We start from the raw sequence: 18,183 nt of genomic DNA, 5'->3' as shown, positions 1-18,183 counted from the left end.
TATCCTTCTGCACTGCAATTACTGTAAACATGGAGAGCAGGACTGGCTCCTGGACAAAAAAGAAACCTCCCACTCACAAAATATAAAGGAGATGTAATCACTGACAGAAGAGGCTGCCAACACATATCATGCAGTGACACGTTTTTCAAATAGCAGGAATCTGACTAAATAGATATACAAAGATGCATTTTATTGAGCATACACAGTAGTACTAGCCTGACGTAGTCATACTCAATTCTAGTCAGAATATGAGTCTGATACTGCTCCATTGGGACATAATTATGGGGCGTGTTTCAACCGATACAGGGGGAGAATGCCTCTGCACTCAATTGGATAGACCTAACCAATCAGAGCAACGAAATAGCTTACCGTGAGGTGTAGGAAGAACACACAAACCATCCTTCTTCTCCACAAATTTCTTAACATTGTTTTCTGGTCTTTTCTAAGTTAGTGCCGTCAATAACTCCTAGCCTACAACACTCATTAGCGAGATAGGTAGTAGGCTATTAAGAAAAAACTGATATCCCCTCCGTTTTTAAAAATAATTCTGTTGAACACTGATATGCTACAAACATGTTGAACAGCTGTCGCAAATCCCTCGAACAGGTGGTCAATCAGAGATTTCAAACGAACGAGGGAACATGTCGCAATGCAACAGCGCTGTTTTCCCTTGATGAAAGTGAAACCATGAGTTTTCCCACATCTCAACTTTGGCCAAAGTTTTCAGAAATAATCGTTTTCAGTGATAAAACCTCATTAAATAATATGCATTTTCCAGGCTACAGTAGTACATGATAAAGCATGCTGTGTATGAGCCCTATTGGACATGTGTGTGTGTGTGTGTGTGTGTGTGTGTGTGTGTGTGTGTGTGTGTGTGTGTGTGTGTGTGTGTGTGTGTGTGTGTGTGTGTGTGTGTGTGTGTGTGTGTGTGTGTGTGTGTGTGTGTGTGTGTGTGTGCGTGCGTGCGTGTGCGTGCATGCGTGCATGTATGTGCCTTTTATATTTTCCTTTATTGCGTTTAATGAGATATAATTTGAAAAATAGGAAATGCAATTAGGCTACACAATGTGACAAGTTGTCACAAATGCATCATCTTGTTTCTCATGGACATTGACAATGAACTTTTAATACAACTGAGATGTTTCAGTGTGAATTATGCAGTGGAAATATTTACATACTATCCAGAGTTTGTCATTGCACATATGAAGCATTTTATCTGCATTAGAGCCATATCCGATATTTGTCTAGTTATGCCAGTCAAAAGTTATGCTTACATCTTTGAAATAGTCCGATGAATATTAATGTTATATGATTACAGTAACCATGTAAAACATAATTTTGTGGAATGATCGGCTAATTACTGTTCATGAGCTGTCCATGGTCATGAAACTAAAATTGTGGAGGGTCCTGCTTGAAAGCTCATGTTTCTCCTAGAAATCAATTCAACAAACACACAAGGTGAGGGGGAAAACAACATTTCTCTCTCTCTCTCTCTCTCTCTCTGTGTGTGTGTGTGTGTGAGAGAGAGAGAGAGAGAGAGATGACGGAGCTCGGGGAGCAACGTGTGTCTTTAAGAGGATCTCGCGCGCTCGGTGGGCGCTCTGCCTCTTGACGCGTCTGTGGTACGGTAGAGAAAAGGAAGGCGCTGGAACTACAGTACTTGCTTGGAGGCTTTCCTTTTTGGACGTATCTTATCACGGCAAGGATATTTACTCCGGTCTGAATTAAAAATCATGGAGTTTCGAAAGTCCTTACCTTACACAGTCAGCATCATCATGATCATCTTCTTCAGTTCGTCACGTGCAGCTAGTCATTGTAAGTAACTCCGAGAGTGTTAACGATATTCTCTTCTCAAAGTCAACATATCAACGATGTATCAACGTTGTGTGAGTGTAGCCTAAATACGAGAGTGCTGAAAACAAATTAGTGGATATGTTTGACCATGTTTAACTGGTTGGATTTTCGACAATGAATATACAGTAGGCTACATTAGAAGTAAGACTAACACTACCTGTCAAAAAAGGTGCTGAAGTTTTGCTTAATTTGGAAAACAAATCCACATGTTTTGTGGCGACATTGGTGAAATCTGTTGACTGTAACATTTTACGATTTAAAATGAGGTAGCGTAGCCTACTGGCTTTAACTTTGTGAGTTGTACCGCACTATATCTAATTTCAAGTACAGTTAATGGAAATGAGTGAGAAGCTGTTTGTTGCATGAATGAGTAGCATACACACTAGAGGTCAGAATTGCCTCGTCCAGGTCTTCTGCAGCTGACAGTGTTGTTTCGGATTGCGCCGTTGGTTTTCTTTGTCGTTTGTAACAACGTGAATGTGATAGCATATAGTTTTATTGAGTTGGACAAATGCGCACGGATTTGTAGCAATACAGTGTATGTCATTAGGTTAGCAGTATATACAATGTTTTTGTGCATATATAATGACCGAGAGTTCATAGTGTTGGGAAAGGACCGCCAATGCATTGATTTCGAGGTTCAAAATCTTCTTGACACCCACAATGCCTAAATGCGTGAAGAGACTAATGCTTGGATACTTAGGGTATGTGAGAATAGGCTAGTCGACATTGTATCGACTGCAAATTAAGTGCCTGCCTGCAGTGTTGCAGAGAGAAAAATATGATCTTATTGTGAGCTCGCTGATGACTTCTGCAGATCATGTAATAGTCGCCAGGAATTATTGCTTACCTTTCTGCAAGTTAGTTCAACAATGTCACAACTATACTCATTTTACTCACATGTGCTTCTTCATCTTCCCTCTGCATGCATTTCTCAATGCAATGTGAGGAAAAGACTGAAATACTATAAGGAATATTGTGCCATTTTTGTTGATCTTGGAAATGAATTTTCTTCAAGAAGAAAGAACGATGGGGGTTGTATCAGCAAGGACCATATTTTTAAATATAAAGTGTAAGTGTATATGCTGTGCATTCATGACAAAAAATATGAATACTTACATATATTTTTGAAAACCATTACAGAGTAGTAATTATTTTAGGATTAGCTGCAAAATATATAAAAATGGTGATGAAGGTCCCCTCATATGAACTCAGAGTTGGTTATCGCTGAAGCCTTGTATTGCATATTTACATATGAACTCAGAGTTGGTTATCGCTGAAGCTTTGTATTACATAGATGCACAATTATTGCTCTCATAACTATGAGTGATGTGCTAGTTAGTAAGCACAATTGCAGTTATTAATCCTACTTTAGATTATGTATAATAAGATAAGCTATGATGATTTATGCCATTTTGAAATCAAGATGTATTATTATAGGACCAGTTATTGTTACAGAGCCCTACACAAAACAAATCATTCTGTCTTGTAACTTTGCAGTGCTGATACAGGTTATGACAAATGCCACATCAGTCATTCACTGTCCTTTGGTGGATATCAAGTAAACCATAGTTCATGTAACCCTGCGATGGAGGCCGTAGATGCTCGGAGAGGACAAGGAAATGGATGCTTTCATATCTACCACAAAGAGACAGAATAAAGCCACAGATCCATCATGAGTGCAAACCTGTGTGTCTGTGAGTGTGTGTGTGTGAGTGTGTGTGTGAGAGTGTGTGTGTGTGTGCATGTGTGTGTGTGAGCACGCATGCACAAGCATCCGTGTTTTTGATCCGTGTCAGGTGAACGAGATAATGGGCCAGTGCATTCCCGTAGGAAGGAGGCTGTCCTCAGTGCAGTGAGAGATAACATGTGGAGTCCTTTAACCGCCACATCACTGTAAGCCTCCCTCCAGCACCTCTGGCTCTGCAGCCTGTGGAAATCACCACATCCTGACACGTCTTTGGCTAACTCCTCAGGCCTCTTCAGGTGGCATCTATTGCACTTCAGTGTGGATTTCAAGCTAATTCTCGGATGCTCCGCCGTAGCAACCCATGTGAATCAATGCCTAGTTATTGTGTCTGTCAATCATATTGACCAGGAATGTGTAACATTATTTCATATCTTGTAATCATTAGTGTAGTCATAAACTGTGCATTTAGTGAAAGGGAGAATGCAGAAATTCTCCCTTTATGGATACATTGCAGATTCATCACCATGTCTTAATTTTGGGATCAGGGCCCCCCTCCCTGTGAACTCCCCTGCATGTAGTCATGTGGGCCGCTGTTCAGGAAAGGCAGCCGTGCACACAGGCATGCTGTGGAGTATGAGTCGTAGCTCATATTGTCAGGGAAGTGCTCTATTTATGAGATCGTGCTCTTAGAACGGTGCCGGAGTGTATGACAAGTGGGCTCACGTAAGCTGAGGGGCCATAAATATGCATCGACCGCCACCACCACCACCATGCACCGCGGCTCGGCTTGATTGCATGTCATAGTGCCTGGTCCAGTACAAGCTTCTTACATTCGCATTTCCAAATGCCCTCCCTCCCCATGGTCTCGAAGGGGAGTAGTGGACTTTTGACCAGAGCATTAGCGTGATAAAGTCATTTACCGGAACTTTCCTTATGAGGTCAAACACGCGATGCTCTTAACAGGGAGCTTCCCTGCTGAGAGTGAAAGTATGATTTTGAAGGTTTGCCTTAGGCAGTCAGCAGCGGTGGAGTTTCATTATAGACCACCCCACCCCCCCCCCACCACCGCCCTGTGCTTCATCCTCCTGGTGACACACTTGAGCACGGAGGCTGTCTCCCCGTGTGCAGCGGCCTCTGGAAGTACAAGGTGGAAATTGGCCTCAGTCCACTCATTTTCCAATACACGGTGAAAGGGCTTTTTTTTCTCCCAAGATATGTGTGACGAGAGTGAACTTCATGCATTTTACATTTTGAACGAAATAGGTACATGGACATTGTAAATGCATTTATTGAGCAGATAAGAAATATCAGGCGGCCCAGTACTGGATGGAAGCACATGTTAATTTGTGCAGTTTGGCGCTTGCTGCAGGAATAATTCACAACATGATCAGTTGTGTCGACTGTAAGACTGATTTACATTAGCCATTATTCATAGATTCATAACTTGTCATGCAGTGAGTTGGACAGAGACTATTCCTTTAGATATTCTTTTGAAACTGTCTTGTGAATCATATAATGTGAGATTCTGCATGATGATGAAGCTTAATAATCCCGATACCCATATCTCAGGGTATTGAGTCAGAGATCATGAACAGACCTGTAATACATTAAAAGGGTTTACATATCTACACAGTCAGCTTGCACTACCGCTGGCTTTTTTGACAACTAGCACCACTGTGACAGGTGCAGACAGTATTTCAGTGTGTGGAATCATCAGTATTACCTATGATGAAGTTTGTAGGCAACACTACAGTTTAAATGGCTCTATCCTTGACCTTATAAAATGGACAGGTCAGTAGAAGTGCTTGGTGAGATCTTGGAACTGGATACTAGTGCATTTCACTACTGTAAGTCATGTATTGCTCTAGCTTATCAATATCAACAAAAAAGGCATCAACAACATTAACCAAAATATTATTTGTGCTAGACCAGTTAACCATAACCACACGCATAACCACGTGTCCTCTGTCCGGAGCCGTCTGGTGTGCAGTTCAATAATTGAGGAGCGTGTTTGAATCTGCAGAATCGCTGACACCATAATGCCTTCATATCTGCAGTAGATCTGAGTGGGTGACCTGGAGCGGAATGACTTTTTATGATACTCCTGCTATCGGCGGATTCCTCTCTCTGTCCTGCCCTGCCTTCTCAACAATGCAGTGCTCCCTGTATCAGGGTGAAAGATATTGCTGATCACAAGATCAACAGCCTATTTTGACTCAGGTAGCCATTGGGGGAATCTGTCATTTCATTTGATGGGAGATGGGCAGCAGGAGTAGTGGTGCTTTCAGAAAATCAAAGATATGGCACACTCAAATGGCCTGTGTGTATTTGACCAAGGGTGAAGACTGTTATTTTACTGCAGCATTTGGCTTCACAGATTACAGTAGTTTCCCAGTACATGGATGGGTACGAGTCTCTGCTTAAACAAGATCTTTGTCCCTCAAGTATACTTTAGGTTTCATCTTCCTTTTAGAGTTCAAGGATTTATTTTGAAGCACTGAAATTTTGGCAGTTTCACTTTCTACCCCTTTCTCTCTCTCTCTCTCTCTCTCTCTCTCTCTCTCGCTTTCTCTCTGCTACCCTTTATGTGTCAGATCCTCTGCAGCTTAACCTTTTGACTTGCTTTTAAGGCAGCAAGAAAGACAGGATCTATTTTTCTTCCAGTGAGTTTGGTCACATTAGACTTTCATTTTCTAAGACAAATACTTTCTGGCTCCTGGTGCTCTTTGTGTTAGCTCGGGATTAAGATCCAGTAACTCAGATGAGACGACCCACTCCGTCATTCTTAGCTTCAAACTGAAAGCATGACAATGTTGTGGCTTTTTGTAGTTTTTTCTTCAATATAAAAGGAGTATTTTTTTTACTGGCAGAACCCAGCCTCAATTGTGCCCTGTCATTGTAGCACCCAGATCACAAAGTATTATCTCTGTAAAGTGTTCTACCCTTTCGTGTCGGTGAAAGAAAATATCTTGATGTAGGAGAAAATTATATTCCATTTAATGCATGCGTATGCATGCGTGTGTGTGTGTGTGTGTCTGTTTCTACCCCAAAAAGATGAAAATATTCAATTTTTCAAGGTCAGAGACAAGTGAACAACCCAGGTCAGTGCTCTGCACACCAGTGCCTTCTCATTACGCCTGTGTTTTCATTTGATAACTTTTGATGATAGATTCTGAGAAATTATCCCTGGACTCCATAATGAATTCCTCACTTGCCTCATCTCTGCTTGAGCAATTTGCATGGTTCGACATTAATCACGTCTCGCTGGATGACTTTCTCCCAATTCCAAATTAATTATTGAGAAAGCGCATTAAATCACATTTGAGTTTTTGCTTCTTTGATAAGGCCCCGCAATTCTACACACACACAAAAAATCTATGGTCCTGGTGATATAGGGCCATTCCGAGAGATTACCCCACTGCACAGCCAGCAGTGAGGCTGGAAATCCATTTGATGAATGTGGCGGTGGCGGAGGCTTTTACATTCCTAATCAGATGCCAGCCTCTCTGATACGGGTGCTGCTCTCCTACTGCGGGGGGTCCTCCTCGTTCTAAATATTTGCGTGGCTGCTTTCTGGTAATACTGACGGAGGATTAACCTCCCAGAATGAAGCAATCAAAAGAAACACAAGTGTCAATGCCAGAATGAATAGAATTGAGATAAAGAAGAGTGGTTTCTTCAACCCTTTGGTTTTAAAAGGAGCGTAACATCCATGCATAAACCAATACAATGAAGGAAAGGCTTACTGCCTTTAATCTGACATGCATTTCATGAATTTCCCATCTAATTTATAGACAACTACCAAATCTTTAGCATGGTAGTGTATAGGAAGCAGCACAGTAATGACATCATAATGAATATTTTGCACATCAGGACAGATGGCTCATATGCTAACATCCGTTCAACACCAGTTAAACATCCATTAAGCGTCTGCTTCTTTTCTCATTCATGTTCCAGTCTTGTGGTTGATTCAAAAGGGATTCTTCACAGAGGGGTCCAGCAGCACTTTGATGTTGTCATGCTTTGTGTCATTACCACACTAGAGAGGATGCAGATAACTGTGGGTGGCCTTGGAACGCACATGCTGTGCTTGTCCCAGATGGAAAGCTCTCACCAGCCGCATATCCTTTGATCTTGGTTCTCTAGCCCATGCGGGCTAATAAGCAATTCAATTCGTGATCAGTTCAGGTTCATGCCATGTCCAAGTAACAAGCTCAGCCTTTGCAATGGAATCGTCGGGGCAGAATCACCAATGTAAGGCAGTGCAGGTATGAAGGGGGGGGGGGGGGGCAACATTGTTAGTTTGTGAAGTATGCCTGACTTTCAAATTGGAGCAGGTGATTGGATCTGTAAGCAAAGCATGTACACATATCTGCTGTGAAGGACTCTTCAGCACTGCTGCAGGAACCACTGGTTCAATAGAGACATCCTGGACGTGTCAACTACTTCTAACCCCTCGGCCGTGATTGAAATGCGTGCGAGCGTGCCACACTTTTAAATCAGCGGAGGGATTACAGATGTGTTACCAGCGCTTTTCTCATTCCGTTCCAAATGTGAGTGGGCTGCCTGACATTTCCACAAGCCTGCCGAGGGTCACAGTAGGCAGCGTACCATCTGGGGCAGCGGGCGAGCGAGCGGCGGGGACGCGCAAATCCAACTGTCAGCTTCCTGCTTGGCGGGGTCGGCCCTTTCCTGTGATCTCGTATTCACAAGGAGCTAATGGGACAGTCGCCCCAGGACCCGGCTCCCGGCGACAAAACATGCCATAGGCTAATGGCGGTCCAGAGGAGACGGTGTCTGGCCCATCTGGCCCAAGGCATCATTAAATCCTCAGACTGCGATTTAAATAGCCAGCTATTCTACTGTGCATATGCCCCTGTGCTTGGTCAGTGATATATAAATATATATCCTTCACAGAGGTGTCATCCTCAAGAAACCATTGCTAAATTGTTCCACAATCTTCCTTGAGTGGTGTGTGTGTGTGTGTGTGTGTGTGTGTGTGTGAGAGAGAGGGAGGGAGAGAGAGGGAGGGAGAGAGAGAGAGAGAGAGAGAGAGAGAAAAGAAAGGTAAAAAAGGAGGACGAGAAAGAAAGAAAACACAGAGAGATATCCATCAGGGGAGAGAGAAGCAATTTGTTGGTGTTATTGAGTCAGATTGCTTTGTAGTGCGCATGTTTGTTTTGGTCTCCGGCAGCCTTCCTAATGAGTCGGCTGAGATGCCAATCTACGACAGAGCAGATCTGTGAAGACAGCGGGCACAGAGCAGTTCAAAGCCACCGGCGGAGAAAATCCTGGCAGATGACAGGAGAGCAGAAAGTGCTGATGGGAGACGTCAGGCGGCTGAGGCGGGCGGGCGCGAGGGAAAATGGGCATTGTGAGGGTGCAGCAGACACGTCTCTCGGTGCCTCTGTGGATGACATATTAATGCAGGTGTTCAAGACCGTGGGACTGGCATGCTACGTCAAGTCTGTGTGGACATGATAAATTATACTTGTGTCTTTCTTTCAATTAGTTGGATAAACAAAAATTGAGTAAACAAACATTTTTTTATTAGGACCATGTAATAGTGACATGGACCATGGGGCTGGGCATTCTACGGCACGTCTGTGTGGAATTGCTAAATGATACTCGTGTCTTTCCTTCAGTTAGTTGTATAAACAACAAACAAGTTGAGTAAACAAACAAAAAGATTTTTTTCTGTAATCAGGACCATGTGATGGTGGCAGAGCTTGTGAACTGCAACCCTGTGACTGCTTTTTTAGTTTGCACAGATGAAAACTGTAGCAATAACACTCTGGAAGAACATGGGTGAGGAAAGCTGAGCTCTGCTTTGACAGTTTGAGATTTAAGACGCGTCACATTCTTTGAGAGTCCACTCGAGGCTCTATTTAGTCAGTCTGATGAGTCCGTTACAATCTTTCTCTATTTCTCTCCCTTTCTCTCATTATCTTATTCTCTCCCTCTCTTTCTCATTCACTCACTCTCTTTCTCTCTCTGAATCAGTATGTCAGTGCTAACACGCGAATCACAGATACCCAGTAGAAATGAGCCCAAGTGTATAACACTATGTCATAATGTATTGTTCATTAACCAGTTTCCATGCTGTCCCTAATGAGAATGGAATCACAGCTCTCTTAATACTCCTCTCCAGTGCAGGGCCGATTGGTGCATAGTGAGCTGTCAGATCCATAAATAAACGTGTGTCCTGCTGTGAGCTTTCAATAGAAGTCTAAAGTTATTTTCAAGAGTACAATCTCCCCCTGAGCTCATACAATGGCCTTTCAGTCAGTCAACACTGACTTCAAGTATCACCAAAGTTAATGTTGTTTTTGAACTTTTAAACAGTATGTAAAAATGGACTGTTTGTATTAGACCGTATTTTTTTGTTTGTTTGTTTTCACTTTGTTTGTCAGATCTACAAATAGTGTCGGTGGTTTAATGGTCTGTTCTCTATTCTAAAAGGAACTTTACTCCTGTCTCATGTCAGGATATATGGTGGATCAGGTCTAGGTTAAGAGAGATGCCTGAGTTTTTATCACACATGTTGTTTGTGACAATAGAACAGACCCATAGGTCTCCTCATCCACATGTGCCAAGCTGTGTGTATTTTATCGATGTCTCCAAGGCTCAGGTTATGTTAATGTGTTTTTCATGTTGACAAACAGCCTATAACCTCTACATGAATAACACAGCAGCATCATAACATCTTATATTGCATATTACCAATCTGACAGATTGTGGAAAAGATACAAGGGCATCCTGCTCAAGTGTCAGTTTACTGTTGCTACTATATTTGTCTTAAGAGTCAAAAGAGGGCCGGGATGAATAATATACTCTACAGATTGTGGTCTTACATAACATGACAGGGGTTATCAGGGGGACCAAAGGGCTAGTCTTCGGAGGGACTATGCCAAAGAGTCTGGGTGATTCATGTGGCTGCTTACAGCTTGTGCAGCCACCTTCTGTTTGGAATTCAGAGCAGGAATTCTCCATGGCCTACTTGCCCTTCAGTGTGCCTCTCTGCCTCCACAACTGTGAATTTCCAATGCACCGCTACTCACTCAGTGGAAGAAGTACTGATAGTGCTTTAAAATAAGACAATACACACAAAAAAGAAATATAGAATGATGAGTAGTGTTTAAAATGACATGTTGCAGAGGGTATGTCATAAAAGACTGTCATAAAAATATCTATTTTCCAGTGATATCAAATCTTTTAGCATAATATATCAAATGTGTTGGTGCTTCCTAGAGAATATGTAGGACCTATGGTTTGAGTAGCTTAATTCCGCAACAAACAGATGAAAAAGTACTCGAGAGAGTACTCGGTGACTCATAAATTAATGAGGATTTGCCTAGCTAGTCTGTTGTTTTATATGATGTAGCCAGACCTCAAAGGCACCCTTGAGTGGAGCAGAAGTCCCCCTGGTCGGGGTCAGGCGCACAGTGTCCACTCAGTCCAGTGTTATGAGCCACCCACGGCCACCAGCGGCCCAGCGGTCACAGTGCTGATGGCGGTGGAATGTAATTAATGCGTCGGGTTTTGGCTGAATCACCGCCGTTGTTGGTGAATTCATCTTTCACAGCCCATGGCCAAAATCAATGAGCTCTGGGATGACAGATGGTAGATTTCCTGTGTTGTGAATCTTGTACGTTCACCCGTGCACAAGGGGGTAGTCTCGGTGTGCCATGAATGGTGAAATGTGTCATAAAAACTCAGTTTGTTTGAGTTTGATGTTGCTGCAGTACTATACTGTGTTTTTTGAAGGGTTTTCTCAGTGAATTTTTGAAGTGGGCTAGTTTACTTTAGAACTTGAAATTTGAAAGACTTGACACAATTTCATTTAATTTTGTAGACAATGTTGACTCGACTATAATGATTATTAGTAGCATATAGGACATTGCCTTGTCATAGGACTTGCTATTGTTTGTTAGTACTGTATGTAATTACCCTGCAAGGGTGACACATTGGTTTTACTTTATTAGTGTATTGGTGTGTATGCTGTGTGTGTGTGTGTGTGTGTGTGAGAGAGAGTGAGCGTGGATATTGGTTATGAGTAGGGTGACCACCAGTCCCGCGTAGCGCGTGCGCGCACAGCGTTTGAAGCCCAATTCATGCGTCCCGCAAATTGAGACTGACTGTGTCACGCATAATCAATGCACCAGTTGAACGTTAATCAATGCACCAGTTGAACGTAAGTTCCATCTTAGCTTAGTTCTAACTTAAACTGGCACTACGTTGAAGTTTACGAGCTACTAAAATGTATCGGGTTGCACCAAACTGAATAGTTTCAACGTAACACCAGAGAATCGGTAGACGGGCTCTGGTAACACAAGTTATGACTTAAATTACACCCCCCTCTCCCTAGGTGTAAGGTCCGTCGTAGGTAATTTGTTAACATGGTTTTCTCATTTATATTGTGGGGATGTTAAATTTAACAAAGTAGGCCTACAAGTCGAGAAGAGTTACATACGCGACCGATTACACACATTTAATTTAGCTACTTGAGCAGTGTTTGAATGATGTTTGTATGCACTGGAAATCATATGGACCTAGCTGTATACAAATAGGCTACCAGACATCTACCATTACCACACAAAGCATACATTTCATTGCTGTGGATTGAGCTGTTATCAGAGATTTAATTAGCCATAGGCCTACTTGAAAGAGTGTTACCATTACCTTCACTAACGTAAACGTTCCACTGCGGTAGCCTATACATTAGGCCAAGTGGTGGCTGAAATATTCCCAAAGCACATATAGGCCCACAACAAAATAAAGTCTGTTATTTTCAAATACAGTGTTATTTTATTCCATACAACAAAGTAATTGCGGAGGAAGTCAAACCCAATGTGGCTTTATCATACAACATTACAGTGCACATTAGGCTACCCAGAACACTGAACAGTTTTTTCCCCCCTGCAATTACTAACACGCTCACCATCCTTCCTCCCCCTTCTTGTTCCGTGAACCTCTGGAGTTGTGAGTTAAGACTTTTTTTAACTGTTCCTGTGGTGTTGAGCAACTACAATTCCTGTTAATCCTACAATTTTACAATATAATTTATGTAAAGTGAATAAATAATGAAAAATAAATAAAAATGAAATAGCTAAAGTAAATCGTAAGTGGAAGTGCATCTGTCAATTCATTGAATGTTCAAAGTATTATGAATCTTTATTTAGAAAAAAAAAATACACATTGGTTGGCCTATTCATGATACTTCAGCAATTACACATGTTTAGGGGAATAGGGCATATTAATATACCATGTAAGGTGGTATGTGCTAGAAATGGGTAAACCACTATCAGTGAGTCTGCCCGTGAGGTGGGGGCATCACCGTGCCAGGCAGTGTCCCACATTGTCCCTCAGAAACATACCCCTTGTCCCCCCTTGGGCTTATTAGCAGGTGGTCACCCTAGTTATGAGGCATGTCACTAAGAGCATAAGTGGTAAGAGATCCACTGGGATAATGGGACAGCACAGATAAAACACATTTATCTGATATTTAATCTCAGGGAGAATGTATTAGTGCTTTAATGCATATAATGGCAATGGCTGCTCGCCTGAATCTAATTCTTAAAAAAAAAAAAAAAAAAGCTTGATCCACTTCAGCCTCAATGACAGTCAGCATTTGAGACATCTGCTGGCAAACGATCTGAATGCAGTCAAATCAGGTCGCTTGAAATCCAGCAACGCTAGCACAAAGGCTCTAAACAAGCTTATGCAGCCTTTCTCTTTTTGTACCCTCCCCACTGCTGTCGCCTGGGCTTCACAGACCCATGCTGAGTGGATGCTTGCCGACTGACTTAACTCGGTGGGCCTCTGCTCTGTCTGTCATTGTTTTGTCCGCCAGGGTGGCAAAATCTTGACCTTGTGTTTTGGTGGGTGAGCGATGTGCTGTATGGCTGGCTGTGGATTGAAGCAAATCTCTCACATTTGGTGTGTGTGTGTGTGTGTGTGTGTGTGTGTGTGTGTGTGTGTGTGTGTGTGTGTGTACTCAGAGAGGGCTGGGTGGGTGGATGACGAGGCTGACATGCTCAGATCACTGGCCCCCTAAGCCCCCTTTCTGTGTTGGTAGTGCTCTAATCCTAAACGGCAGGATTAAAAAGCAAGTCGAGACAAGCCAGGAAACCACTGTCACTGAGAAAGTATGTGTGACAGAGAGCTACATTTTTGTGGAGTGCTCAGCCTCATACAACTAAATCTTTAAAAACTAAAGCTAAAGTAGATTCCCTTAAGAGGGGTCATGTCACTGTTTCTTCAGCTGTGAGTTCAGTTCAGTAATATCAAATAGGATATGTGTGATGAATGTGTGTGCATGTGTGTGTGTGTGTGTGTGTGTGTGTGTGTGTGTTTATGTGTGCGTGCGTGCATTCTCACATAAAGGTGAGGGTCTGCAGTTGTCCAACTGCTCTTGTTGTCTTTCAGTGATCTGTTTTGATTTTTCTGACAAAGCATTGTGCCTTTGGGTCACTTTCAGTGACCTGTTGTTATTTCAGATCCAGTTTCACCCAAAGGGTATAGCGGCAGCAAATGGCAAAGGCCAAGTGGCAATGCTGTGGTGTCTTGCTGACAACATAAGCACTGACAATGAAAACGACCTCTTCATGTCTCAAGCTGCTAGGACTCCAGTCACCTGCTGAATATAAAAAACTGCCTCAGCATGTTGTTTTTCTTTTTTAATTGTGGTCTGATTTAACAATGCAATTAATGCATATGCACATTTCTGAAACCAGTAAATAGAGATAGGCTACTGCACAAAATAACCTCACTGCATCAGATTTAGTGTTTCTGCACATTCACACAGACACAGAGCAGGTAGATACTTGGCTCTGTTTTCAACCTTACATTTTTCTTCACCGAGTCCATTATTTCTGTTTACAGTGACACCAAAGGGCACAGTCTCCCCTACGCCCAGATGTCCAGCTACCATTTCATTCACGCAGTATTAAGTATTGTTTTGTGGTTCAAAGTAAAAGCCATGTTGGGGTTCAGGGGAGGACATGAATCAGATCCGTCACATGGCCTTCGCACATGATGGGGCACTTGATCATTTATATCCAGTAATGGCTTTTTCTTCACTTAAACTTCACTTGAATCACAGTAGGCATAATCCAAAAAGCTCCCATATGCTGTATTTATTTGTAGGATGCATCATACATTATGTATTGAAAGGGAAGATCTACTCTATATAATGTGTATTAGAATGGTACAACACATTAGTGCATGGCACTCATAATCTCAAAATATCATGCAGTGATTTAATTGAAAAACAATTTGCTTCATGTACAGTTCTATGCACAGTGCCGTCTGTGCAGCTGTCTGGCTATATTCATTTTACGTGTCCATTCTGAGCTGTAATTTAATTTGCTATTCTGCTGCCTTTCCGTCCATCCTGCAATACCACCGTGCATGATAGCATTTCTTTGGGACTTTTTGCCCGTTGCCTTATCACTAATCCTCGTTTTTTGGCAGATCGAAGAGGGAGGGGACTTACAGTACATTAAAATGGAAAATGGAAATCAGTTTATGGCACACATCAATAGGTGGCCCGGGCTGACAGCAGCTCCCCAATAACCCCCAATAACAACCCCCACCGTTTCAAAGCTGTTGGCTTGTATGTAATGTGATTCCATGTTAATTGTGGCTAATAGATTTAATAAAGTGATATCCAGCCAACACATAAACCATATGCTAGCATGTTAGGATATTTGGATTATCAAGCTGTGTGTGTGTGTGTGTGTGTGTGTGAGAGTGAGTTTGAGGGAGGGAGTGTTTAACATTCTCACACAGTTTAATAGGGCCAAAGTAAAAATCTTTATTTATTTTTTATTTATTCTTTATTTTCTCCCTGCTAACAAGGACTTGTTTACATAGGACAATGTAGGCTAATATACATTTGACCTCAGACAGAATTTTAAAAAGTTGTCTCAGTCGCCTGTCACTTATTTTCAGATATTTGTTATTGTAATAGAGCTCAACAGTCCCGCCCACCGTCGATTCTGGAAGTATGAATTAAATACATTGTCAACTGGAGAATAAGCCATAAAATCGTAACCGTCCATGGTAGACTTAAAACCAGCTATGACATGACTAAGCAATTGTACATGCTCATACAGACTCCAAAAGTTAATGAGGCATCAACCTTGGTTTGAGAAAAGAAAAATGATTTAACGGAAAAGTACTACAGTACCCAAAATCCTAATATAATGTGTAAAAGCTGGTAAAAACAGAGCCTTTGATTGCTAGACATCACCGTTGCCATGGAAATGTTTATGACACTATTACCACTCCTGTCGGCTCGTTACTCACTGGAATCAAGATGGATACCGAGGCTGTCAGAACCGATGTGTGGCCGTCCGATAAAAACTGTTTTTCTCATCTTGAGAATTTCATTTACTCAATGGAAACCGTAGGAAGTTAGTCATCTTCTTGTGTGAGATTAAAATAGAAGCATGTTAAGCTATCGTTAGGCTGCAAATGTTCAAAATGTGTAAGTTAGGATTAGGTCAACGGTGGGGGCCCAAAAGACCATCAAACGTCCAATGTTTGAGAATGTAGAGAGAGAATTCAGCTGTTTCAGTAATACTGGTGTCTTCAAACAGTATTAAGTAGACAGTGTGTACAATCCAGCCATCAGGACGGTGTGCTAATTGCAAGCTAGACACAGTTATACTGTATCCTGGATTATGGATCTTGAAAACTAGAGGGTGTACTGATGCTTACTCTATTTTCTTTTCTTTCTTTTTTTGTTATAAATAAGATGTTTTTGTAGAAACTGCTGTTTTTATAAGAAGACTGGTGTAAAAACCCACCATGCAGGAAGCATTTTTTGTCCGTGAAAAAGCTAGTTAGACCACAAATCCCTCTGATACGTCTTAACAGCTTTGAACTGAGCAAGGGCACCAGACAGAAGTTTCCTCAAGCACCAATCGCTTTTGATTGAGCAGCCGCCACACTTTTGTCCATTCACTATTTGTGTAGAAAGTCCTTGACATTTTCTGTATTTTTCCAGTCAAGGAGGAATTAAGCTGTGACTGGAGAATTGACTGTACACAGCTTGTTTGAACATTATGTTTGAGCATCATGTGGGCCATTCCGCTCATGAGGCAAACTTAGACACTTTTGTAGACAGTCGACTTTGAAGTCGTTGGGCTTCTCCACCCTCCCTCTTTATTGCTCAGAAGAAATTCGATTTCCCCACTCCTCTGGATAACACGTGCATTGTTAGCATGCAGATGGTCTCCCTCCACTCCTACATTTGCGTGGCGTCATTGGCAGAAAATGAAAAGGACCAGCTTCATCGTCGGCGTAATAATTCTGCTCTCACACAGAGTAAAGCAGTTGCTAATTTTCTTTCCCACTGTCTTTTGTCCTTGACACACTCCCACTCATTCTCGCACCGAAACGCAGGCTGTGGATTGTTTAATAAGACCATTGTGCTGATGGGTTTTTTTGACACAAGATGTGTTCAGAGTAGACTTTGTTAAAAAAGAATAATTGCCTACCCAATCAGCTTGATGTTAGCGCTTTAAAGCAACCCAACCTTCAGGGGCTGAACTGCTGCCGTGCGCATGTGTTTTTGAGTTCACCTTACTCAAACATTTATCGCACAACTTAAGTTATGGCCTGAATTCACAACGTGTAAATGTATCAATGTATTTATCAATGTATTCATCACATTATGTCACTTTCATTTGTGTGTGTGCACCTCAAAAAACATGAAGAAAATAACTCTTCATAGGAGCAGGGTATAGGCTTGGTCATTTGATGCTCACATGCTTATCTGAGGGAATCCCTATCAACTCTAGAGAGGGTGTTGTGGGATGGGCCTGCAGGTCAAAGGTCACTGGTCGGACAGCTGGGGAGTGGAGGGTGGGGTGTTTGCAGCTGAGCCGAGTAGTGAGGCTATGATTTAATAAGGAGACATGGACGGTGGAGAGAGATGTGTTTCAGTGTGTGTGGGTGTGTGTGTGTCTGTGTGTGCGTGCGTGTGTTTGTGTGTGTGTCTGTGTGTGCGTGCGTGTGTGTGTGTGTGTGTGTGAGTGTGAGACGGAGACCAGGGGAAGTGAGTTGAAACATCAAGATTCAAAGAGATGAAGAAATGTATGCATAACCACATTATGCAATAATGTGGAGTGCTCAGGGTGAAATAGAAAATCAGGAAAAAAGCAGACAAGGCGAGGGTGTCAATATGAACCTGCTTTCAGATCACAATTGGTAATCCTCCCAATGAGTCCCTACAACGCTTTGGTCTGAAAGCACCTTTATATTGACAAGCAGTGTCACAGACACAGTTCTTTAGTTTTGAGCTACTATAGCAGGTCACATTCCGTTTTGTCCTTGCTTTTGTTATCTCCTTTTCTTCTGTTATCTTGGTTACCCATGATAAAAGGAGTATACCATTCTGTAATTACTTTATTAAAAGAATAAACCATTGAAATTTCAACTAAGGAGGATAGGAGGGAGGTTTACAGAGGCTAGCAACCATTTGTGGTCCTTGATTTAAACATGAAAGCTTTAATGTTCTTAAGTTATTTTTGCCTGAACTTAAAATGACTTAGTCCCAACAATGAGAGATTAAAGCGAGTCTTTTATTCCCCTCGGACCAGCGTGGATCCTTTCAAAGGCATCAGCGT

General features: G+C 42.1%; 1 protein-coding gene across 1 annotated transcript in view; it reads left to right on the top strand.

Annotated features, from left to right (window-relative positions):
• The first annotated feature begins 1,607 nt into the window (after nt 1-1,607).
• Nucleotides 1,608-18,183, top strand: part of cntnap5a (contactin associated protein family member 5a) — a 66,686-nt gene continuing 50,110 nt past the window's right edge. Inside the window, exon 1 of the mRNA XM_048238944.1 lies at nt 1,608-1,815. Coding sequence (XP_048094901.1) covers nt 1,734-1,815 — 82 coding nt within the window. The 5' untranslated portion in view covers nt 1,608-1,733. The remainder of the gene's footprint in view (nt 1,816-18,183) is intronic.

This window comes from Alosa alosa, chromosome 3 (assembly GCF_017589495.1).
Source record: "Alosa alosa isolate M-15738 ecotype Scorff River chromosome 3, AALO_Geno_1.1, whole genome shotgun sequence".
NCBI lineage: Eukaryota > Metazoa > Chordata > Actinopteri > Clupeiformes > Clupeidae > Alosa > Alosa alosa.
The sequence above is the reverse complement of the archived record's forward strand: the minus strand, read 5'-3'. Positions and strand labels throughout refer to the sequence as shown.